The sequence below is a fragment of the Ambystoma mexicanum genome, chromosome 8 (genome assembly GCF_040938575.1).
Source record: "Ambystoma mexicanum isolate Mex_15411 chromosome 8, UKY_AmexF1_1, whole genome shotgun sequence".
In the NCBI taxonomy this organism is placed as follows: Eukaryota; Metazoa; Chordata; class Amphibia; order Caudata; family Ambystomatidae; genus Ambystoma; species Ambystoma mexicanum.
In genome coordinates, this window is record NC_090929.1 from 1505678690 (window position 1) to 1505705339 (window position 26650).

The window sequence follows — 26650 nt, forward strand, 5'->3', positions numbered from 1 at the left end:
AACTACAGTTGGTAACACAGGATGGGAGAACCTTACTGAAAGGATGTCATCTGTTTAGCTCCCTGCCCCTTTCTATATAACCAGCCCTGTAACTCTGCAACTTATAAATAAACTCACTCCTTTTATATATACTGGTATCCTGTGCCTTACCTGAATCCAGATGTCTTCTTACCATCCCCGATACCACAAATGGCGACGAGGATGGGATGGTTTCCCATCCTCATGTGCCGCACTGGAGCCGCCGAGCGTTACCTTCAGTAACGAGAAGACGGGGCCGCTTCTACGCTCGGGCATGAGCGGAGCAGCTCCGTGCACCCTGATGCAACAGCAATTCGACGGGAGGTTGCATGAGGGCTGTCAAGACAGTGTTAAGGCTCCAGTCCGGAACTGGCGAAGGCGTAGGAGGATAAGTACGCATCAGCCCTTTCAGGAAGACTTTAACCGCCGGTAAAGAAAGCAAGGATTGCATCTCTGGGGTTGTCGTGTACGCCACTATGGCTGACAGATGGACTTTGATGGAGGACAATGAGAGCCCTGACTTAGCTAGGTACAACAAGTAGGGTAGTACCTGATCAACCGAGACCGTGAGAGGATCGATTGCAGAGTTCTTGCACCATTTGGATAAACAGGTCCCTTTCCTGCTACAGGTAACTTGTGTTGAAGGGGCTCTCGCGGCCCTGATGATATCCCAGCATTCTGATGGTAGCTTCAGGTTCATAGGTTTGCCCTGCTCAGGAACCATGCTTTGAGAGATAGTTTCCTCGCGTTGTGGTGGAGGACCTTGCGATTCTGTTGTGTCAACAGATATTGATGCATCTTGAGGCGAATCGGGGGCCGATGGGATAGATGCTTCAGCGTTGAGTACCAGACTTGCCGCGCCCAATCCGGTGCGATTAGGATCATAGAACAATCCTGTTCTTTCACCCTGCGAAGTACCCTCGCCATGAGGTGAATGGGAGGAAAGGCATAGAGGAACTTCCCCATCCAATTCACTGAGAACGCGTCTCCCAGTGATTGGTACTCCGGGTATCTCAAGGCAAACTTCTTGCACTTTTTGTTGCCCCGGGTGGCAAATAGGTCTATATGCGGGTGGCCCCATAAGGCAAAAATCTGTTGGGTTTCCTTTTCGTCCAGTTCCCACTCGTGGGACGATGTGTATTCCCTGCTTAGTCTGTCCGCTAGGACATTGTCCACTCCCGGAAGGTGCTCTGCCTTGATTTGCACCCCGTGGTGTAAGGTCCATGCCCATAGCTGAGCGAGCCCTTGCGGCAGAACTTGCTTTTATCAGCTAATCGTCCAGGTATGGAAAGACTTCCGTTCCTGCCCTCCTGACACTTGCAGCTACAGGCGCCAAGCATTTTGTGAAAACTCTCAGTGCCGATTTTAGCCTGAACGGGAGCACTCGAAACTGAAAATGAAGCTCTCCCACCGTGAACCTGAGGAACTGCCTGTGTGCTGGAAGGATCGGCACATGGAAGTATGCGTCCTCCAAGTCTAAAGTGGCCAAGAAGTCGTGCTTGTTTAACCAAGGTAGCACCCCTTGTAAAGTAACCATCTTGAAAGTTATGCGTTTGATGAGTGCCCTCAGGTCCAAGATGGGCCTCTATTGACCGTTTTTCTTTCTGATGAGGAAGAAGCGGGAGTAGAAACCCTTTCCCCTCTGAGAGTACGGCACTGGTTCTACCGCTGCCTTCTGGAGTAGTTTTTGTACTTCAGACATGACTTGCCTTAACATATGCACCCTGCGCGAAGTTGGAGGCAGGGAAGGAGGTTGGTCTAGAAATTCTAAGGTGTGACCCTTTCGCATCACCTGCAACACCCATTTGTCCGATGTAATTGACTGCCAGCGCTGGAAGAACTGGCTTACCCTTCTCCCCACCGGGGTGTGGCGCTGAGGGGAAAGAGTTTGATAGTCAGTTTTGCTTGCCTTGTGCGCCCACGCCCGCCTCTATGGGCGTATCTGTTGGATGACTGATATTTATTGTCTTGGTACGTGCCGCCTTGCGCTTTCTGCCCATAAGAGGAGCGACTGTATCCTCTGAATTTGGAAGATGAGCCTCTAAATGGACGAAAAGATCAATGGTCCTTATTTTTGTCCTTCAAAGAACTGATGGCTCGGGGTGTGTCTGTGTCTGCTTTAATTCCCTTCAGATGGTCGTCTATCTTCTTTCCAAAGAGATCTTGTCCATCAAAGGGCAGGTCTAATATCTGCGCTTGGACTTCAGGCCTAAAATTAGTAGCCTTCATCCAGGCCTGCCTTCTGAGTACTGTGCCGTGCGCCATCTGTCTGAAGCCTGATTCGGCCACATCAACCACTGCGTCGATCATATGATCCGATGTCGCTTCGCGATTATTGACCTAGCCTCTTGGAGTTCTGGTGGTAGTTGCTTCGCCAATTTGGACATGCAGAGCCAAAGCTTGCGATTGAACCTTGCTGTCATGGCCAGAGCATTACCCGCTCTGATGGTAAGCGATGCAGAAGATGATACCTTCCTGCCCATGGCTTCCAGTTTACGCCCGTCTTTGTCCAGTGGTGCCGACAAAGGTGAGGCGGGATTGGCGAGTTTCTTTCTTGCTGCCACTGTGATAACTGAGTCCGGTTTTGTATGGACTCTCAAACAAAGCGGTGCAGACTCTGGAGCTTTATATTTCTTCTCTGGTCTGGACACCAGAGCCGGAGTAGATAATGGCGTAGATAGGATCTTGGATCCGGACTCCCAGATGGTGTCGAGGAGAGGGATGGTGGTCACCGTTCTCCTGCGTTTGTCCCTGTGCTCATAAAGCACCGATTTCCTTTCCTCTGATGGGACTTGAATTTTGAACAATTCTGCAGCTTGTCCTATTATGGGGTGGAAAGAAACCAGATCATCTGGCGGTGAGGCTTTGCTTGGTGAATCTCTCCTCCTGGGCTTCTCGACTACATAGTCATCCCACTCACTGGTTGCGTCAGGCTCCTGTGTTATTTCCCCTTCTTCTGGGTCAGAGAATTCTCTAAAAGGATCCTCCTGCCAATCTGAAACTGAAATGGTGGACGGTACCATTGTTGGATCCCCATCCGGAGATCGAGGTCTATGTGATGACTGTGGTGATGGAACTCTCTTCGGTGAAGCACTGCGAGTGCTGCTCCTAGGTCTTCGAGCAGGTTCTGGTGATCTCGTCCGTTTTTGAGGACTACTCCTGTGAGGTGAACCTCCTGACGTGCCTGGAATTGGAGATGTGTCTCTCCGATAGGTTTCCGATTCTAAGGGATCAGTCGGAATATTCTTCTCACTTTTATGTCTGTAGAATTTCTCTACAATCCTCTGTACAGATAACATAAGTATTGGATCACGAGGATATTCTGCATCTTTCGTGGATGGCTGCCAAGGATGTTGTTTCGGAAAGGGGCCAGGTCTCTCTTCCACCACTTCTGCATTTGAACATTCTTCCTGGAGAATGACATCATGGAGTTCTGCTATGTCCCCTAAAGGTGAAACTTGCTGTACTAGTGGTTCAGCTTCAGTACCCTCAAGGAGATTGTATTCAACGACAGGTGTACCGTGCGCAGAAGGTGCCTCGGACTCCAATTCCTCTGTAGTTGCAGGAACTTGCGGTGCAGCCGACAGTGTTGTGGGCGATGCCATCTTCGCTGAAAAGCGTCCCGTGGACGGTGATTCCATCGACGGATGTGCTTTGGATCCCGTCGACGAGTGTTGCGTCGACGAATGTGGTTTGCCCGTCGACGAGGGCTTCACTGATGACGGTCTGGATCCCGTCGACGAATGTTTTGTTGACGAATGTGGTTGGGCCGTTGACAAGTGCTCCGTGGACAAGTGCGTCGTGGATGAATGCCTCGTGGACGAATGGTGTTTTCTTCATCGACGAGTGCTTCGTGGTTGATAAATCTGATGATGATGATCTTGCCGTCGACGATGTTTTATGCGTGGTCGTCGTCCATGATGGCTTTGTCGATGGTATGGGCGATGACGGGCCTTTCCCTTTGCTCATGGACGGCTTCCCCGTCAACGACTCCCGCCCCTCCCCCTGGTTTTTTGCAAACTCCTCCTTACCTTTGGAGGTAAATTTTGCTGATGTGTGACTTTTTATGGCTTGATGAGTCCAGTGGAGGCAGAAAGGGTATCAACTCCAGCTTCCTCTTACTTTTTGCTATGGGAGAGGAACTCCTTTCCACTGAAGAGGACCTTCTCTTTGAAGTTTGACTCTCAGATGGAATGCTGTATTGGACAGGAGCTGTCCTGACAGACTCTTTGCCCGAAGATTGATCCCTGGCTTCCAGGTGTAAAAGGAGTCTTCTATGCTTGTCCTGAAGGGTCTTGGTGGAAAATGTGTTACAAATATCGCATTTCTGGATGTCATGTGGGTACAGACAATAAATGCAATGTTTGTGTGGGTCTTTCATGTAAACTAGTTTCTTCTTGCACCTCGTGCAGTCCCTGAACAGGGAAGGCTTCTTGACAGCCTGAGGTGCAGCCATTTCTGAAGAGAAAGTTCACACGATGATTTTGTAGAGAAAACAGTTTTCTGTCTCAAGGTTTCATTGAGACTAAAGCCCCTAAGTAGGGGAACAAAGCAGAATATATTTGAAAGAAATATATTCCACACAAAAGTAGAAAAGATTTGAAAAGCTCAGAGAGCTTGAGGATTCCCTGTGTCTGTTAGACTGCAGTGAAAAATCTAAAGATGGCTGCCGGGGGCGGAGCTTAAGCCCTGCCTCCTCATTGGCTGGGTCCATAAAGGACCAAAGTGAGGTGGAGGGACTAGACAATACAATGGCTCATAGGCCATAATGGGCTATGTACATGCATTGCTAGGTAGCAATGTGTGTATATTAAAAACATTTTAATAATTAATTTTATCACCGAGGATGCCCAGTCTGACGACGGAGAATATTCAAGCATGTGAATCTATGAAAGATACCAATGCTGGAGAAGTGAGCAGTAGGTAAGTACACTGAACCCAGCTAGTAATGCACATCAAAGAAACACTTGCACTTAAATGTATATTAAAATATAGATATTATTTTTACACAAGAGTCACTGTTAAATACTTAGCACAATAAACACATAGGTATACTTTACAATACTTTCAAAATACCACTTGTTAGTTGGTAGTTGCTGAATGCGCACAGTTGTACTGTACTATCAGTAATAACACGCATCCACAAAATAACAGTCATTTTACTTAGTCAGCATACACATATAAGATAGGGATTTTTGGGAAAGGAAAGAGTTGGTTAGTGCGATCCTAACAGAATTTAAGGTTCTTAAGGCGGTTTACCTGCACAGCAAGTCTTTAAAGTCTAAAATGCAATCCTAGCTAAAAGGCAGTTTGGAGAGACTTAATGTCCTGAAAAGCAGCAGAAGTCAAAGGTTCATGTGGTTACTTCCTAGTCTCTAGGAAAGAACATACAAGAAGGCTTATCCAATGTTGGAGACCCTGTTAAAGGGACACGAGCAGCAGCTTGAGTCGGAGGTAAGAGGGGGTTGCCCTGAACACATCTACATGCACGCCAACGTTCTGGAGCGACTTTCTGAAATAAGGTAAGCAATACCTTTTCCCCCACAGTACCTTAGGTTTGAAGAAATTGTTTGTGGTGGATGCTCCGCGATGTTGCTGCTCTGGATCCGGATTCCTTAACTGATGACGAAAGGTAGGACAATTGATGGGATGTCTCAGCAGCAATCCAAAGGAAGGACCTCTGGCACGGCTTTGAGCACCTTCTCTGGTCACAATGCGGTTTTGGTGCCTTTTCTGCAGCACCAACAAAGGACGCGATACGCCCAGCCAATCATCTTCGGTTCCTGCAGTCGCACACTGATGAGGGGGTCTGATTGAGTTGGATTGGGTCTTTGGAGTGTCCTTGAGGGCTCAGCAAAGACTTGGATGGATTTGGCCATTCCACAAAGATGCAATTCAAAATGGGCAGCAGGTCTCCTGGTATTGGGGTTATGCAGCACTGGAAACTCACAGGACCTCAGGAGATGGCTCAAATCAAAGTTAGTCTTGGGACTGGTTGTTCCCACTAGTCAAACGGAAGCTCTTCGTGTTATTCCGTCGCACAGAAAACGTGGTCAGGGCAGCAGCACTTGCTTCACAGTGTTTCAAAGGGTCTGCAGGCGCTCTGGTAGTCTTCTTTGGTTACTTCAGCTTCCAGTGGTCGACTTGCTTTTCACTCCAGGAGCCTGACCTTTTATAAAGTTGCAGTATTCACTCCTCTGCAATCTTCCTTAGCAGTTTACAGAAAGGGGGCGTTTGGCTTTCCAATCAGGAAAGCCAGACCCCCAGTGGGAGCTGGTCCCATTCAGGCACTCTGGCAGACAAAGCACAGTGGGGTGGAAAACTCCTCCCCACTTCCTGCCTGGCCAGACACTCTGGAGCCTAGGTGGGGACACCCCATGGTTCCTGCCAAAGACAAAACACACACTGGCCTCCCCCTTCCAGAATGGTAGTAGAGAGGCTACTAAAGAACCACGCTAGTAATGGTGAAAAAAGAAGGGCGGCCCCAAGTTGGGTGCCCCTAGTGTGCACTACTGAGGCTGTGGACATAGACTGCAGCAGAAAAAAAAAATCACACAATAGTTGGTGGAACACGTCCACTGCCACTAGGAGATTGTCTATGTGACTATACAGTCACAGGAGCAGAAAGAAGGGGGATACAAGGTATCCCTTTGGCACTCCACATAAGGTGGTATGTGCCACTCTCTCAGCACTATGACGTTTTTTGGAGAGATACTAAGTATCTCTCTATCCTGAAGAACGGTAGTTACTCCAGGATACTGAAAATAATCTCAAAGGAGGACCCTAAGGGTCTTTAGCAACACTGCCCATAAGGCGATGTGTGCTGCAATAGTAAAATACAGATGCCTTTAAAAGTTATGGAGGAAAATAGACTCTATAGGATAGATACAATACAAAGAATAGAATTCCAAAAGACAGAGCCCATAAGAATGAATGAGTGGAAAAAGGCTGCACTCATTCAGGATTTCAGAAAAAGGTCTAGAAGTCCAGCAGAAAGATCTGGGGGTCTCACTAGGAGAAGGGATGAAGCATAAAAACGATACAGCTCCCTAACAAAGGTATGTAGATGTTTGTTGACATTTTGTTGACAAAAGTGACTGGACTATGCGTTGAAATTGAGAATTTATTTGCATAGATTTAACATGGCATAAAACATTGCTACACTAGTATTGTTTTTAAGGCAGCAGTCACATACGGGTAAATAAGAGAATGACTTAACAAAATTGAGAAAAGGTTTTTGTCCGGCATGTATATGATGGTTAGGGGTGTAACAGTATACCAGTATAGATATAGTGAACAGCTTAATTGAACTATAATAACCGTCACGTTGTTTATACCAGTATACCGTTTTAGGGCCTGCAGCTATTAAGTGAGCATTTCAATCTGATTTGGAAAGCCTGCAGTAAGCAAGTGCTGCGCATTCTGGATCTTGCACTGCGGGATATGGCGTTTGGCAGACAAGAGCATAGGGAAAGTGAGGCCCCATTGGTAAATGCAGCTTTGATGCTGTGACCGCTCTCTCTGTGATCAGTAGAGTCGGGTTAAATATCAGCCAATTTGTAGTTTTCCCATCAATTTGAAAAAAGGGGAACGCACATCCCAGAATTCAAAGGGGGTAGGGGGGAATGAACTGGATGCCCTTCTGATGCATGCCCACAAAAATCGTTAGCTCTGTAGACTGTATGAACACTGGGCATATCAGTGCTTTGTGCTAGTATACAAACTGCCCCCCCACTGTCCTCCGTGTAGATTTACACATCGGCACTAGAGTTGTTGCTTCACTTGATCCTTCACCTGCCTTCTGCATATGGTACTGGAATCAAGCAGGCAGTACAGATTCTACATTCAATTTGAAGTATCCAGAGCAATGGGGGTGAGATATTTCTCAGGTCTATTGACACCACCCATGAAAGCTTTCCTCTGCGCTCAGACCAGGGAAAAATGGTAATGATGGGGCTGCGGTGATGTGGTGGTCTAGGCCATATTTGTGCCGAAATGTATTTTAACTTTTGTCATATTCAAAAGGTTTTTGTGCCACTATCTTTAAGAAGGTAAATGAACATGTATCGCAAGAATCAAGAAAGAAATCAACAGCGCCCACTGAACGCTGTCCTGTTAGGATTACATGGTCAGTGATGACTCAACAACAGACCTTTATAATACACCAGGCAGATGGTAATGATGATCAATATGCAATCTTTCGGTGAGTGTGTGTTGGCTATGACAATTTGACAAAAGAAACACAATGACATGGGCTTTCATATCTCACATGAGTGACTTTTCTCCCTTTAATGGGATAAAGCGCTATCAAAACAAACTTTTATGACTGATCCCAGCAAGGGGTCATGATGCCCATGCCATGTGGATCCAAAATAATGCAGGTCGAGGCCGATTTTCAAAGCGATGACCTGTGACTGAGCAACAAGCTCATTGCTCAAAATGTGCATTTTAATACTTGCACTAGTCACTCTTTCATTCAAGGCGATCGAGTGAGCGTCATGAAGAGCAAATCTGCAGCTGCTTTAGATTCCTGGAGGATCAGCTAAAAATGTGCAGACAAGTTTCAAAATGCTGACAATTTATGACCTTTAAGAAAATATTTGTTAAGATTAGTTAACTCCACCTGCTATACCCGAATAATCATGATATACCATCATTATCATACCACCATAAAACCAATACCGTGACACCCCTAATTGATGGTCCAAGATGAGTTAGTAGCCACACTACACGCTAGGTTATGCTACAATGAATTCCAACCAGAGAGCCTATTGCTGCATGTGGTTCTGACCTAATGCTATTCCATCATAAAAAGGGTTCTAGCATTGAGTATCTGGCTTATTGTGTTGCAAATACAGGAAAGAAGCCGTTCCGTTACAACAGCAACATTATTTTACACTTGATTGCCTTTTCCATGGTTTCTGCAAAGTAACACGCTGAATCCTCCCAGAATGCCTGTTGCAAAACGGAGATCCCATCCACTCTGCGTGCTATTACTTAGAAATAGCAGAGTGTGGAATGGAAGCTTGGCTCGTCATCTCGCCATCCCTTTTCCATTATGTGACATGGATCAGACACACTGACACAGCAGCAGAGTGGGAAAGCAAAGATGGTGAGAAGCAGCCTCATGCATGAAAAGCAATTGATTTTCCCACGCATCAAGAAGATAAGCATATGACAATCTCTCAAAACAACAAGGGCTTCAAAAACATAAATTTTAACTGTCCATCAATTCACAAGGCAGCAGCACTAGAAATATATATCCTGGTTCCCTTAGAGCTCATCGGCCTACAAGGACATGCAGAAGATGTATGTTCCAAGGCGCATCCTCCTACTTTTGACCTCCAATACTGTATAGGTGAAATGAAACTATTTCTAATTGAATTTAGATTTGGATTCAGAAACCAGGAATGAAAGAAGCCTGCCTCTGGAACATTTTCCAATAAGGGACATAAATTACAATATGATTTTACATTTGTGGATGCCATGAAAAAATGTATATTCTTCAGTGTTGAAAGTGATGGTTATTGAGTCCAGTTTGGTTATGCAGTAATTCTTGTAGTTTCTAAGCTGCTTGCAATGGCCAACTGCACTTTTGCAATATTTAATTACATAAATAGTGAACATTTTGGCAGCCACACTCAATGAATGCCAAATACATACTGGGACACTGAAAATGTTAAAAGCAATCTGGTTGGCATTTGAAGCCATTTTTAAATCGATCTCCCATACAACAAATGCATTCACATTACCATTGCCCACTCTTTCAACAAGTATTGAACATACTTGTAAAAAACAGCCACCCCAACAGCATACTTGTAAAACACAGCCACCCCAAAAAGACACATCGTCATGTTTTTGTCATAGCAGCTCGACACCTAAAAACGACAAAGCCTCGAAAAACAAGCCTTACAAACGCTCACTTTTGTTCCATACATCATCTAGACACCAGCTTGGGAAACAACTAGAGAAAGTGGAATCTGCAGCATGACAAACATATATTCAATAACCACAACAGAAAACGATAATTGGAACAAAGAAACTAAATGGAACAACATTCCCGCTAGTAGCAATGAGTATTTACAGTTGTCACACCAACTAGTACTGACAGTAAGAAATGTGTTTGTGCATGTTTTATTCGTCAGAAATCCAAAGCACACAAACAGCTGTCTGGAGATCAGGGTGGTTTCAGAATCGTGTTCAGGTTAACTAGAAACATGCCACACTACGATTATAAGTGATACTTACTGTGTCCACTTGTCGTAAGACGGTGCCTTCCCCAAAAAAGAGGGGCTTCCGAGCATCCACAAGGATAAGATCAAAATAGGACTGCCATGGCATGTGAGGGATACCTGGCTAGAATGGAGAGGAAAAAAGTCAAGATATATGTTTAATATGAGATAGATCTAGTTTAAATATGGTTAATATTCTTCTGCACACCCTGTTATTGGAACAACTTAGCAATGCAGAGAAGACTGACCCATCCATCCTATATGAAAGGACCCGACGAACATCTTGCCAATTGCTCTACTCAGATCCCAATTCTTCCCTTCTGGAGCTCCTCCTCTGCCTGCTCCTCCTATCCATGCCAGCTTTTCTGCTAACCCACATTCTTACTTGCAACCTTGTTGGTGCACCTCCCCATCTACACTGATTTCTTGCTTTTAGCTAGATGTGTGCTTTATAAATCCCATCCACACATTTAGCCCACAGCCACAGGTTTCTTTCAAACTGGCATTTTGCTACCGACAACTTGATATTGGTTACAAATACTGACAATGTAGGGATACAACACAGGCACGGACACTTCCCCCAACGTTGAATTACTTTGCAAGTAGCTTGGAAGGAGATATATATATATATATATATATATATAGACCAAGCCACCAGGAGTGGCGAAATTCGTCAGCAGTTTTGCTTTTGCCTCCCGCTTAGATTTGCTGGGTACAGATTGAAAGCAATATTTTTTCATCATGGATTGCCAAATAAAAGAAGATTTTAAATTTAATTTCTGGACACTAATGTTCTTGATGCGATTTTTGACTGCTCGAGACACTGATTACTATAGCTGCGAGTACGACTCCCAAAGCACCAATGGCATATTGGTGATTTTAAGAATATATATATATATATATACATATACATATATATATATATATGATACATTACTCACCGTAATCGTATTTCTGATGCTTGTATCTGCTTAGATTCACATGCTGTGCATAGGCCGACATCTAGTGGAAGGTGCGGAGTATTACAGTTTGTTTTTCGAAACTCGAAAATGGGCGTCGACACAGGGCGTGCCAGTAATACTATCCCTAGTGTGACGTCCACTGTACCCATGATCCCTCATGCGTCTAGGACCCTCAGATTGTATTGTTTCTGACATGAGGTAGCATGAGGAGTAGCGCGAGTACAGATAATCCAAGCAGATAGATAGATAAGACTACAAGCATCCATGCGCCTTCTCTCAGAGGGGAGGAAGGGTGGGTCGCATGTGAATCTAAGCAGATACAAGCATCTGAAATACGATTACGGTGAGTAATGTATCCCTTCTGACACTTGTGGAATCTGCTTTGATCACATGCTCTGCATAGATTAGCGAGCAGTGTTAGAAGAAGGAGGTGGGATGTGAGAAGGGTCATGAGCAAATAAACGTCTTAGAACCGCTTGTCCCACTTGAGTATCTGTCTTGGAATGGGTGTCAATGCAGTAGTGCTGAGTAAAAGTGTGAATAGAGCTCCAATTAGCTGCTTTGCAAATGGTGTCAAGGGGTACATTTGCAATGAAAGCCAGAGTGGCCCCAATGCCTCTTGTAGAGTGGGCTCTTGGCGTGAAAGGCAGAGTTTTTTCAGAAAGAGAGTAACACTGCTGGATACAGTTAACAATCCACTTAGAGATGGCACCTTTAGAGACGCGATCTCCCTCTCTGCCTGTAGCTACGGAGACAAACAGCTGATCTGTTTTGCTTAGCGGTCTGGTTTTGTTTACTACCAAGAGGACCGCCCTACGCACATCTAGGGTGTGTAGTTTCACCTCAGCCGAGCTTTGTGGGTCTTGGAAGAAAGCTGGAAGCTCGATGGACTGGTTCACGTGGAATTTAGAAATAAACTTAGGTGAGAACCTAGGGTGTGTACGTAAAACCAGCTTATATTTATGAACTGTAATGAATGGATCCTGCACTGATAGAGCCTGAATTTCACTGACCCTTCTTTTAGATGTTATTGCTACTAAGAAGGCCGTCTTATAAGTCAGGTGTTTGAGACTGCTTTTATGCATGGTTTCGAATGGGGGGCCCATGAGTTTAGATCCTGGTGGTGGGTTTGAAATAGGAGGGTGAAGTCTCTTTACTCCTTCCATGAAAGCTTTAACCACTGGTATCTTCCACCACAACACCTTGTTATGGGAGGTGGTGTATGCTGACAGCGCTGCCAGGTGTACCTTCAGTGAGTTAAATACCAGTCCTGCATCCAGCAGGTGGAGCATGTATGTGACAATTGTGGAAGGAGTGCAATCAACTGGGTTGACTTGCTTATTCTGGCACCAGATAACGAATCGTTTCCATTTGTCAAAGTAGCAGTGACTCGTGTTTGGCTTCCTAGATTCTTTTAGGATGTCCATACATCTCTGTGGTAATTTGAGATGTCCGAACTCTATGACCTCAGGAGCCATGCTGCCAGGTTCATTGAGTTGGGTTGAGGATGCACCGTTTGACCTTGGTGCTGGGACAGTAGGTTGTACCAGCCCAGGAGTTTGATGGGTTCGCACACCGCTAGTCTGCGTAGGTGTGGGAACCACGGTTGTCTCGCCCACATGGGAGCAACTCGGACAAGCTTCATTGATTCTCTGTTCATCTTGATGACCACCTTCCTGATGAGAGATGTTGGTGGAAAAGCATACGCAAACAACCCTGACCAGTTCATCCACAGGGCGTTCCCCTGGGAGTCTGGCTGGGGGAACCTGGATGCAAATACTGGGCACGGTCTGTTTTCGCTTGTGGCGAATAGGTCTATAGTGGGGAAACCCCACTGAGAGAAGATATCTTCTACGATTTCTCTGTGTAGACACCTTTCGTGCTCCTCTGGGAGGGGATCCCTGCTCAAAGCATCCGCCAGAGAATTGAGATCCCCTGGAACATGTGGAGATTACAGGAAGATCTTCCGTCTGAGTGCCCATATCCAAATTTTCTGGGCAAGCTTGGACAGATTTGGCGAACGAGTCCCTCCTTGCTTGTTTAGGTAAAACATGGCTGTAGTGCTGTCCATCCGGATCTGCACTGACAGATTCAGCAGGTAGGGCTCGAACGCTTGAAGCGCTCTGAATACTGCCAGAAGCTCTAGCAGGTTGATGTGATTCTTGGCCACTGAGTGAGACCAGAGACCCTGAGCTGTGTGGTGGAGGTGGTGAGCTCCCCACCCTGTCAGGCATGCATCGGTTGTGACTACCGCCTGTATCTCGGGATCGTAAAATGGTTTCCCCTTGGACAGATTTTCTCTTGTCCACCAGTGAAAGCTTTGTACCAGTGTTGGCGAAAAGACCACTAGATCGTCCCACTGACCACTTGCCTGAGACCACTGTTTCGCCAACCATTCCTGCATGGGACGCATGCGCAGGCGCGCGTGGGGGACCAGGTAAATACATGACGCCATCATGCCCAGCAAACGCCTTGCTTTGCATACCGTTATCTGACGACAGGCCTGATATTGCGGAATTTGCAGCAGTATATTCCGAATTCTTTGCTCTGATGGACAGGTTAACCCCTCTTGCGTGTCTAGGATAGCTCCTAGGAACTGTTTGGAGGTGCTTGGCACCAGACTTGACTTCTTCTCGTTTATTGAGAAACCTAATTCGAAGAGGAGGTCGATCGTCCTTTGAATGTTTGTTCTGCAAATTACTGGGGTCTCCCCCGTGATGAGCCAGTCGTCCAGGTAAGGGTACACCGGGATTGCCTCCCTGCGTAGGTGTGCTGCCGCCACCTCCAGTACCTTGGTGAATACCCTTGGAGCCGAGGCTATCCCGAAGGGCAGTACCTTGAACTGGTAGTGCCGACTGTCCACCTTGAAGCGCAAGTACTTTCTGTGCGCTGGGAACATGGAAATATGAAAATAGGCATCTTTCATGTCCAATGTTGCCATGTAATCCCCCTTTTTTAGGAGGGGGATTACCTCTTGGAGAGTAGTCATGAACATTTTTGGGGCTTGACATACTTGTTTGCAGGCCGTAAGTCCAATACTGGGTGCATTGTCAAATCTTTTTTTGGCACAAGGAAGTAAGTTGAATAAATACCCTTGTTTGCCTGGTGTCCCGGGACGAGTTCTATCGCGTCCTTTGCTAGAAGATTGACGATCTCCTTGAGGAGGATCTTCTGGTGGTCCAAAGAATGTATTTTTTGTCATGGAGGGTGGTTTCGGGGATGCTCTAACAGTTCTATGCAGTATCCTGTGGACACTGTGGACAGCACCCATCTGTCTGATGTGATCCCTTTCCAAGCTTGGGTGAAGTTGGAAATGCATCCCCCTACTGGGGATGCGTGAGAAGGGACCCTGAACTGAGCGTCACTGTTTTGGTGGAGGCATGCCGCCACCTCTACTGGGGCTGCCTCTACCTTACCACGTCCTCTCTTATTACCCCTGCCATAACCCTGGGTAGACTGCTGGCTGTTGTTGTTCCATTGTGTACCCTGCCCCTGGGAATAGTTAGACCCTCTCTGGGAATTTTGTTCGCGTGGGCGACGAAAATTGCTATTCCCTCTCTGGTTTGGGGGTTTATTGGTTAGTTGGCCTAGGGATTTGAGTGTCTCATACTCGTCCTTGGCATTTTTCAGCGCGTCCTCAACCGCCTTTCCAAACAATAGATCCGGCTCCACCGGTTTATCTATCAATGATGCTTGGGTTCCGGCTTTGAACCCAGACTGTCGCAACCATGCATGCCTTTTGATAACAGTACCTTCTGCTATCAATCTGCCGTTATCCGCAGCATCAAAAGGTTGCTTTTAATATGCAACTAGACACAGCGCTTGCTTCCGCCGAAACTCGTGTCAATTGGCTTTTTAAGGGTTCTGGGGCGGAATCTATGAGTGCCGTGACTTCCTCCCACTGGTGGCAGTTGTAACTCGCCAGCAGGGTGGTGGAGTTCGCAATCCTTGCCTGGTAGGCGGAAGTGGAAGCTACTTTCCTGCCCAAGCCATAAATCTTCTTGCTCTCATTGTCGGGAGGAGCTTCCGACAATGACAAGGGTGTTCCCGCCCTCTTACGGGTGCTTGTAACTACCAGGGAGTCCGGTTTCAGATGCCCTCTAATGTACAGTGGGTCTGTTTGGGCTGCCCTGAAAAGCTTTTCAACTCTGGGGTTTACCACCCTAGTGAGATTGGGATTAACAAGGGAAGGGTCTATCTTTATTTGTATTGACTTAAGGATAGGGATGGCCTGGGCACAGGTCTCCTTTCTCACACTAACTCCTCAGCAAAGTCCCCCTCTTCCTGAGCACCCTGGGTGTCAATGTGGAAGTGTTCTGCCACTCTGGACAGCACTTCTTTCAAGAGAGGCTGGTTGTCGACAGGGGAGTCGGTAACCGGAGGTTCTTTATCTACCGGGGAATCTACACTGTAGGTTTCTGGGTCGTCCTCCTCCTCCTCCTTCTCCTCCTCCTCCTCCTCCTCTTGGTCCTGTCATCCCCATAGTAGCCCCTCCCAGTTTGTTCTTCCAACATGCCCAAATCTGGATCCTCACAAAAGGATGGATCTCCTTGATATTGAGAATAGGGCTGTATACCGAAGGGGTCTGAAGTAGGAGCTTCAACCCGGGACTTCTTACTTGGGGGTATAGGATCCTTAGAGCCTGAGGGTGGTGACCCGTCAGGGGTATAAGAGAGAAAGTGTTCAAGGTTTTTGGCGCAGAAATCTGCCAATGATGACATCCTTGACATGACTGTCTATGTCATCACTAGACCATTCTTTCTTGGAGGCCTTTCCCCATTTTATCTTGACTAGATCTACTGGTTTGAACAGGGGTCTTAGGGATAACAGAAGACAGAGACTTGTCCATCCGTTTATGTGGAGTAGAATGTTTTTGAGGTGTGGAAGGAGGCTGAGACTGCTTCCTTTGTTGTTTTTCCCCTTCCCCGCGGGTGGAAGAGGGTTTACCCTGTTTTTTCGCCCCTTCGGAGCCTTTCGACGCCTGGCGCCGAGGTTCGGGGGTAGCGTCCCTATCTCTCGAGTGTAGAGGTTTGGACTCGGGAACAGCCGTTGCGCAGCCTCTTGATGCCGACTCCTGGAGTGCGGTCTGGGGATAGAGGTCGGCTTCGTCTTCCGACGATCGAACCTCCGTTACCTTGGGGAGCGAGGCACTCTTGGCAACAGTAGATGGTTGCCTGGAGTCATGCGGCGATCTAGATCGAGAACGCCCAGAGGACAACGATTCGGACCGTTCTCTATGTGCCTCTTTCCGAGTACTCGACGTGCGCATCAAGTCTCTGTTGGACTTCATGTGTTTTGTGGAAGTGCTGTGGGTAGCGCTTGTGTCGCCGGGGGTCTTCCCCATAGCCGCCTTGCCGGACGACCTTCCGAGGTCGGGGACTTGCGCTTGGCTGTCAATTGACGCCACGTTGCCTTCGCCGTTCGAAAGCACGGCGTCGCTGCCATCGCTGAAGGCGCCCTCCGCTGCCATGACCTCTTGAAGCCTGGCGTGGTCGGCCCAACGTTAGATCGAACGGTCCTTGAGTGTTTTCGGTTTGAACCTACTGCACGCTCTGCAGTTAGCCTCGGGGTGGTCCCTCGGTAAGCAGAGATTGCACGTGGTGTGTCTGTCAACCCAAGGGTACTTGCGGTTGCACTTGGGGCAAAATTGGAAACGGGTACCCTCTATACGCACGTTGTGGCAGCGGGCTAATAAGTGTAGGAATATATAAGAATGTACCTATATACCAAAAGAGTGTAGAGTATGTCCAGCCCCCACTCTCCCTACTTGCATGGCCGAGGCCAAAGGCCTTCCGAGGCCCGGGCCGAGGCCAGAGGCCTTCCGAGGCCCAAATCCGTCATGCAGCTCTCGACGGTCGATTCTTTCTCTGGGCCGGTGTCGAGTGTGGATGTTCGGTGACTCGACGTTGGGGTGGAGAAATGGGGAAATATAACAATATTTTAGCAAAAGTATGGCTAAGGCCAGGGAACTCCGCGGAATGCTTCCGACCAGTATGGCGGAAAAGAACAATCTGAGGGTCCAAGACGCGTGAGGGATCATGGGTACAGTGGAAGTCACACTAGGGATAGTATTACTGGCACGCCCTGTGTCGACGCCCATTTTCGAAAAACAAACTAATACTCTGCAGCTTCCACTAGATGTTGGCCTATGCACAGCATGTGATCTAAGCAGATTCCACAAGCCTCGGAAATATATATATATATCTATATCTATCGCCAAGAAAGTTATGGTGGGTTTAAAAAGGTTTGGGGAAAAAAAGCCTTAACCTGAAATGTTAAAGTAGGAAAGTCCATTTGAGCCAAGTGACACATTCCACAACGCAATCTAGTAGCCATCGCTGGAAGTTCGCCTCCAGTTCTAAGCCACAATAGTAAGGCATTGTGGGTATCACATTTTATATATATATATATGTAGTATTCACTGAAAAAGCCTTAGTTGAGGTGCAGTTAAGTTGGGCAGATTTAACGCAACAAAACCCTTGAAATTCAGCAGATGTGGGACAACATGACTAGCTTAACTCGGCGCGCTCTTTCCACAGTGGCATTTATTCTACTTTTCCTTTTTCAGCTAACGCCAGTTATTTTGGAAATACCCCCTCTCTCATGGCAGATACAGCTATCATTTTGGGAGAACGGGGCACCACCATTATCCGCCAAAATAATAGAACTACTGGATGCAATAACTCCAGACCCCTCCCGGAAATCGAGTCAACGATTTGTGCCCATGTTTCATACCTGGTCCAATTCTGTCCAGTGGTTTTTGCTGTGCGCTGCACAGACATTGACTTTTTCTCTATGTGGAAATTAATGGGAGTAGGCCAAAATCAGCATTATTTTGCTTGCTTAATAACTTTTTCACTAATCCTTCCCAAAATGTCCAGTTGGGGGAAGGGGTGGGGGGAATCTGTGACAAACATTTTGCTTGCAAATTATTAGCCAAATCCATCATGCGAGCCAAAAGCTATTAGCAATCCATTTTTGGGTTTCCTATAGCACTTGATACTGAAATTAACTACAGTGCATCTCTTCTGGAAGCTGATGAGAATGAGAAGCCATATTATTTAGCAGATTTCCTCTTTTGGATATATGCAAGCTTCTTTTTTGTTTTTCCCCAGAACCTTGAGGGATAGAGTGATGGATAATTGTGCTGCACGGCAACGGAATAGGAGAGGGACAATGTTATCTCTTAAAGGGTAACCGCATGACATCCCTTAAAGATAACACATGCAGTGCACCATTGGAGAAGATGAACCATTGAAGGCAACAGTAAAAGTAAACAATCAAAATATACTGAGAAAGGGAAGTTAGAGCAAACACATTTATGTATACAACCAACTCCAAGCAAATAGCAAGATAAAAACAATGGAACTTATGGTTCTTTAGTGACGTGCATGCAATAGATGGGGTTGCAGAATAACTCGGAGTCCAAATAATCGACCAACTGCGGAAAATGGCAAAGTTTACTGTTTTATTAACAATTATCTAAAACAGGGAGGTTACAACAGACATCAACAGACGTTCACTCAGCTCTCAACAATTTTCTCATTAAACAGACTTTATACAAAAAATTTGTCAGAGGTGACGTCATACTACGTGGCAAATAACAAAAACGTACTATTATAATTGGTTCAAGGGGAACATCCATGTATACTTTCTATAGGGACTAGGATTGTGAATGGCTGCCCTACAGTCAGGCGGACAATTTATGCCTATCGCTAAAACACGTCATGTCCAACACTATTAAGTACACGGCTCATGCCATGTATGGAACATTCAGTTCACTTAGCAGCACGCAAGCTCAGACCCAGGTGCCAGGAGGTGGACTTGACTTTACCTCCCCAACCAATTAGCCCAACATCGCTCATCACCCACACCTTTATGCCATGAAGATTGTCTTTGAACTTGGCCTTACAAAGTATCCTCGTCTGTGGGAATATATGTGACTGCAGGCACTTTCTTCTAGGTCTCCAGGCTCAACTCTATTTTCATCCTTGGCTCATGTGACAGGAGACTACGATTTGGTCCATTTTGCAGCATTGAAATGTCTTAAATTAATAAAACCTGGCACCCATGGTGTTCTTTCTTTGCACCTTAATAAGGGATGATTCATCCTTTGCACATTCACTGCTTTCAAGAATCGATAACGACCTTAGCTGCTTCAGTTTTGATACCAGTTTTGATACCAGGCCAGACAGCATCGCCAGGCACTTCCATGATCTCAGCTTATTCTTACTGCAACACTACTCTGAGCCTTTCCTCTTCATGGGTCCGGGCTTACTAAATTCATGACACCGATGTCCAGCTCCTACACAATGGCGGATACGCCTGCATTTTATTCACTACGCGTTTCAGCGTCGGTACAATTATTGAACGGTGAATTTTCTACATCACTTTGCACACGCGCAATCTTCTCTCGGCATTTGAAAGTTTACTCGATTCTTAACATTGTCATCAATTTCTGTAAGATCCATGCATTCTCTTCAGCCAATAGTCTAAGGGCGTCATGCTCGTCTCTTGTGACATCACTAGCTTCTCCTTCTGCTCCTTTTCATATTCCTTCAAGGAGCTACTCCCTGAGATTGTAGTGTCTTCGGGGATACATTCGATAGGGTTTTCTCAGTTGATACTTTTTTTTTTAATATTCACTGCAGTATTGGCACAACTGGTGTCAAAACATGGCACGATATGAGGCTTCCAAAATATAGGAGGTAGAGGGGCGGGATTTCCTACAGAGGCATGCTGCTGCTCCTCTACACAATCATAGGCATAGTGATAATAATGTGAAAAAAAGAAAATGGGAGTCTTCAGGTCACACAACACAGGAAAACCTTATTGATGAATAAGGAATTCAGCATCCGTCATCATTCTTGCAGTTCTCCCAGGCTTCCTGAATCAAGGTTTGGAGTATGATCTGCACTCTCATATTTCCTGTTGTATCTTGCTGAAGCAATACAACAGGTTTGTGTAGCAGCTTGTAGCTTCTCTGAATTCTGGGACACCCCAGAAGAAGTATGATCTTGAACTGCTTGCACAGATGAAGTTATGGATCTCGGTTTTGGCTTCCAGGCTTCGACATGCAAACTCTTCCGGTACTGTAAATGATGCAAGTATAGTTGGGAGTAAAGGGACATTTTCCAAAAGTCATCTGTTGCCAGGGGTTATGCCCACATTTATTAAGACATATAACCATGACCAGTGGAAAAACCAGATGTGGAAAAGCCATATATACCTTTTTTCTCTCTCTGCAATCCAGCAGTTTGGTCTACATTCTGGGAGTCTTCTGACACCTAATCCGTTGCTCCTCCTGTACTTCAGGGATGTGTGTGACGTCTTCGAATATAGTTCTCCTACTGGAGATTTCACTGAATCCATTTCACCGAAAAACAAAATCTTCAATTTTTTTTCTCCAAAAAATGTAATGTGGGGGAGACCCCCCGCAGCCCCTCCTCGTACCTCCCTACCCTAACTTATACCCTTACCCCACACCCCACCTATTATGCATTACACATATACCATTTCCCCTACCTTTTTCAGTGAAATATATTCAGTGAAATCCCATTAGGGGAAATGGTATTCGAAGAAATATACAGCAACGGTACTTCAGTGCCTGGTGGCTTTGCCTTCTTTCTCATGGCCAGATTGTGGAATTCCAAGCCTCCAAATTCTTCCTCACCTCTGCAATCATTCCTTTTGGGCATCGTCTTGTTTGACTTTTCAACTTGCTGTCCTCTAGTGGGGGACATGTGAACAAAGATTTGTCACTGCTGCAGCCCCCATGAACTTGGTAACATTTAACACATTTATCCTACTTCCTTCTGACTAAAGTATTGAAACCTCTTTCCACCAGCTAAGAATTGTTTACCAATTGCTTGTTGGTGTCCTTTAGTTGTCACCTTACTGTTTTTAAAGCTATATTTACGATTTTGAGGTCAGATCTGTATTGTAGATATTTCTTTCATGCACTTTCGATAAACTGTGTAGTTTCAGTAGTATACTATGTGGAAATTCCTTTATGTATGCATATGTGTGTGTGAGCTATACCTTATAAACAGCCCTCATTGTTCTTGAGCGTGAAGCCTTGTTTGCTCTGGCAGCTACCATTATGAGTGTCAGCAATACGTTTATTGAAACTCTTTAAAAGGTGGTCGCCCTAAGCCTGCATCATCTGTAACAGTTCGATTCTGCTTCAGGACAAGCAATGCCAAAATGGGCAGGTTTTTGCATGGTGGCTTTGTAGGCTTGTTATGCCTCATTTACCCAAAAAGTGCTCACTTATCTTTTATGAATCCAGTGTTTCATAGTGTAATCTGGAATTCTTGACCAGGACATCCCTCCAACCGATCAAGGGCACAGTACTGTCTCCTTCAGCAGTGGCTTGGAAGTTTCAAGAAGCACAGACCCCCAAAGGGTGAACATTTGAGGGTGGTGGAGATCATCCTCCAAGTCATACCTGTGATTATGGAAATGCAGTTTGAGGCCTGGCCTTTGTTCTCTTCTCCCCTGAGCAGACATGATGCTACACAGTTGAATCGCTCAATGAAACAATATATCTTGTATTTCATGACTCAGATTGGTTATTTTGTGTAAATATTTGGTGGCTATATGACATGCATTACTCACCATAATAGCATTTCTGATGATTGTATCTGCTTCGAATCACATGCTGTGCATATGGTCCAACATCCTGTGGTAACCGCGGAGTATTGCATCTTGTCTTTCGGGGACTGAAAGGGGACTTCGGCATAGGCATGTCTGTAACGCTATCCCTATCGTGACGTGTAGTGTATCCAAAATCCCTCACGCGCAGAGGTCCCTCCGATTTGATTTTTTCTGCCATGAGGGAGCCCAAGGCTCTTGTGAGTGAGTACATAGCGAGAGAAAGTAGTAAGACGTCTATGTTCCTTCCACCCCGAGCAGGGAGGTAGGGAGGGTGAATGTGAATCCAAGCAGATACAATCATCAGAAATGCTATTACGGTAAGTAATGGATGTCTTCTGATGCTTGTTAATCTGCTTAGAATCACATGCTGTGCATACACTAGCAAGCAGTAACAGTAGTTGAAGGTGGGTTGTGAGAAGGAACAGTATTGAAAAGATGCCTTAATACTGCTTGTCCCACCTGAGAATCAGATCTAGAATGTGTTTCTAGGCAATAGTGTTTTGTAAAAGGTGTATACAGAACTCGAGGTTGCTGCTTTGCAAATGGACTCAAGGGGATTATTTGCAATGAAAGCTATGGAAGCCCCAGTGCCCCAAGTAAAGTGTGCTCTAGGCTTCTTTCCAGGTAAAACATGACTGCCCTGCGCACATCTAGAGTGTGCAGGCTTCTTTCTGCCATGCTAGTGGGGGTCTGGAAGAAAGTGGGTAGTTCGATCTATTGGTTCACATGGAACTTTGAAATGTATTTAGGTGCAAACCTGGGATGAGTGCGCAGAACCACCTTATCCCCGTGAACTGTAACAAAGGGGTCTAGGACTGAGAGAGCCTGTAGTTCGCTAACCCTTCTAATAGAAGTGATAGCCACTAGGAAGGCTGTTTTATAAGTAAGGTCCTTTAGGCTTGCTTTATGCATTGGCTCAAAGGGAGATCTCATGAGCCTGGTTAAAACCACATTTAGATCCCATCCGGGAGCTCGGTGAGAAATGGGGGGGATGAATTCTCTTAACCCCTTCCATAAAAGCCTTAATAACAAGTATCTTCCACCATGACACCTTCTGACGTGGTGTAGGCTGAGAGAGCAGCTAGATGAACCAGTCCTGAGTCTAACAAATGAGTTAGATACAACACAATGTGTGTAGGCGAGCAGTCAATGGGATTGACACCATTGGTAATACACCAGATGACAAAGCGTTTCCACTTACTGGAATAGCAATAACGAGTGTTAGGTTTCCTAGCTTCCCTGAGTATGTCCATGCATCTCTGAGGGAGCTGAAGGTATCCAAACTCTATGACCTCAGGAGCCAGTCCGCTAAGTTCAGAGTTTGCGGGCATGGGTGCAGCGTTTCCCCCCTGTCTTGAGACAACATGTACAGGCAGGGTAGTTTCACAGGGGGGCGGGGGGTGAGGAACATCTCCATCAGTTGAGCGAACCAGGGTTGGCGGGCCCACCAATAATGGTGACTGGTTCCTGGTGCATCTTGTGCACTATCATGTTGAGTAGGGGGGAAGGGGGCTTGGGGGGTTAAGCGTAGGCAAATTTCTCTGACCATGCTATCCAGAGTCCGTTCCCCTTGGAGCGTTTTTGGGGACACCTGGAGGCGTAGTCTTGGCATTGGGCATTCTCCTGAGTTGCGAACAGGTCGATCTCTGGGAAGCCCCATTTTGCGAAGACATCGGAGACAATGTCTTCGTAGAGACGCCATTTGTATTCTAAGGGCAGTGGGAAATCTCTGCTGAGCATGGCTGCTAGAAGATTGAGTTCCCCTGGAACGTGTTGGGACAACAGAAACTTCTTGTGTTTGAGAGTTCACATCCAAATGTTTTGGGACAGCTTGGCTAGCCCTGGAGAGTGTGTACCCCCTGTTTGTTTAGGTAATACATGGCTGTGTTGCTGTCTGTCAGGACCAGAACATTTTCTCCCTGTAGCTGAGTCTGAAAGGCCTTCACTGCTTTGAATACTGCTAATAGCTCTAACAGGTTTATATGGTTGAATGCTACTTGAGGTGACCACACTCCATGCACTGTCTGCTGAAGCAGGTGAGCCCACCAGCCTGTGATAGATGCGTCTGTATGAGAGTGGCTTCCACTGCAGGGGTGGTGAAGGTCTTCCCCTTCAAGAGGTTTTCCCTCGACCACCACTGCAGAGAGAGAACGAGGGCTGGCGAGACAACTACCAGATCTTCCCATTGTCCGCTGGCCTGACACCACTGGCTGTTGAGCCACTCTTGCATGGGACGCATGCATAGCCACGCGTGGGGAACTAAGTAAATGCATGACGCCATCAGACCTAGCAGGCACATGGCCTTGGGTACCGTCACTTCCCGACTGGCTACATATTGAGGGATCTGAGAAAGCATGTTCTGAACCCTGTCGTTGGAGGGGAAGACGAGGCCGTCCTTTGTCCGAATTAGAGCCCCTAGGAATTGCTTGACTTGACTGGGGTCTAAGCTGGATTTCTTCTCGTTGATGAAGAATCCTAGACTGAAAAGGAGGTCTATTGTCTTTTGAGTATTCTTTAGGCATGTCTCGTAAGAGTCGCCTGTTATGAGCCAGTCATCGAGGTAAGGGTAAACAGGCACGGATAGTCTGTGCAGGTGTGCTGCTGCTACCGCAAGGACCTTCGTAAACACCCTTGGTGGCAAGGCAATGCCGAAGGGGAGTACTTTGAATTGATAGTGCTTGTCCTCTATCATGAACCTTAGATATTTTCTGTGTGCTGGCAACATTGAATTATGAAAGTATGCATCTTTCATGTCCAATGTTGCTATGTAATCCCCCTGTTTCAACAGTGGGATTACTTCCTGAAGGGTCACCATACAAAACTTTTGAGGTTTGACAAACCTGTTTGCTGGGCGCAAGTCTAGTACAGGTCGCATGGTGAGGTCCTTTTTGGGTACAAGAAAGTACACTGAATAGATACCCTAGTTTACCTGAAGAACAGGGATGGCTTCTATGGCATCCTTTTCCAGAAGTGCTTCCACCTCTTGCTTCAGGATTTGCAGATAGTCTGGCGCCAGGTGTCTGGTCTAGGGCGGTCTGAACTGTGGTGGTCAGGCGAATTCCACATAGTACCCATGGGCGACCGTTTTTAGAACCCACTGGTCTGATGTAATCCCCTCCCATGCCGAAAGGAAAGATGTTAAATCGCCCCCCGACCGAAGTGACATGGGAGGGGACCTGGATCCGTAGGTCATTTCTGACCAGAGGCTGTGGCTCCTCTGGAGTTGGGGCCTCTGCCTTTCCCGCGTCGCTGACCCCTAGGTGGATAGTTAGCGGTGATGCTTGATGCCTGTCCCGAGTTCCAGCTGTTTCCCGTGTTGTACATGTTTTGGGCAGAACGGGATTGGCCTTGAAAGGACCGATGGGAACTGCTTCCCCTTTTGTGAGGGGGGGGGGTTTGTGTGATTTGCTGCAGGGACTTAAGGGTCTCGTGCTCTTTTTTGGCAGTCTCCAGGGCATCGTCGACTGCTTTATCAAAGAGATTCGACTCCTCGATGGGTTTATTAATAAGGGCTGCTTGGGTCTCCGGCTTCAAACCAGAGTTTCAGAGCCAGGCATTCCGTTTAAGCATTGTGCCCTGAGCTAGGGATCTTCCTGCCGTCTCCACAGTATCCAGAGCATTTTTCAATACATTTTGGTTTACCTGCCTGCAATCAGCCAGAATGGCAAGTAATTTGGTCTTTGTGGGTTCAGGTACCTCTTGGAGACCTTCTTGTATAAGGTTCCATTGCGCATAAGCATAACTGGCAAGCAGCGTAGTGTTTGCTATGCGCGTGGTAAAAGCAGCTGCTGTGGTAATACAATAAGTTTACCCGAGGCATACCATCTTTTTGATTCCTTATTGGGAGGTGCCTCTACCGTAGCAAGGGGTACTCCCATCCGTTTCCGGGTGGTGGTGACCACTAGGGAGTCAGGGGTGGCGTGGCTCTTAATATATTGAGGGTCAGTAGGTGATGGCCGAAATTATCTTTCCACTCTTGGGTTTACTGCCCTTGTCTGGGCTGGAGTGACACGAGAAGGAGCTAATCTCCTTTTAATGGAATTAAGGAGAGGAATGGCTTGACTGGAGGGGGCTTTTTCTTTAAGAATGTCCTCCACAAAATCTTGTTCAGGTATGGCCTCTTGGGTGGCGATCTGAAAATGATCGGCTGCTTTCCTTAAAATGGCATTAAAGGCCATTTGATCATCTACTGGTGAAGCCTGGCGGGCCGGGGTGGAGGGAGGGGAGTCCACACATAGGACATCTGTGTCCTGATCCTGAGTAGGGAGCGCCCATGGCTTCGTTTCCACCTGATGAGTGTCCTCCCAGTTGTCCGTGGCATCCGCCTGGTCATCTGCAGTGTAGTCCTGTAGGAAGGTAATGTCTTCTTCCTCATCATAAATATCTTGATAAGTGTCCATGTGAATTTCCTCTTTGCGGTGAGAAGTTAAATGTTCCTGAGAAGGATCTAAATTTCCAGGAAAACTTAAGTTTGACACAGAAAAAGTATCTTCTCGAAGTCTCTTGGGGATAGGGTGCTCTGAAAGCGAGAAACCTTTCCAAGCAGTCCATGCACACATTTTTCCCTGGTCCATTTAGACGAACCAGAAGGTGCAAACAGTGGGAAATCCTAATGTTCTTCCCTTTGGCGCTGAAATGTATTGCTAATAGCGCTAGACAAAGGCTCTCGACTGTCTTCGTAGTTTTCGCGAGCATTGGGGTGCTGTGGCGCGTCTTTAGACATGTCTGCGGCACGTTCCTTGCATTTTGCTGAGTCTTTAGGCATCAGCCCCACTGCCG

General features: G+C 46.5%; 1 protein-coding gene across 3 annotated transcripts in view; it reads right to left on the reverse strand.

The window, feature by feature from the left end:
• Positions 1-26650, reverse strand: part of NT5C2 (5'-nucleotidase, cytosolic II) — a 957242-nt gene that overhangs the window by 219041 nt on the left and 711551 nt on the right. For all 3 annotated transcript variants that reach the window (XM_069611695.1, XM_069611694.1, XM_069611696.1), the window contains one exon: positions 10267-10374. In XM_069611695.1, coding sequence (XP_069467796.1) covers positions 10267-10374 — 108 coding nt within the window. The remainder of the gene's footprint in view (positions 1-10266; positions 10375-26650) is intronic.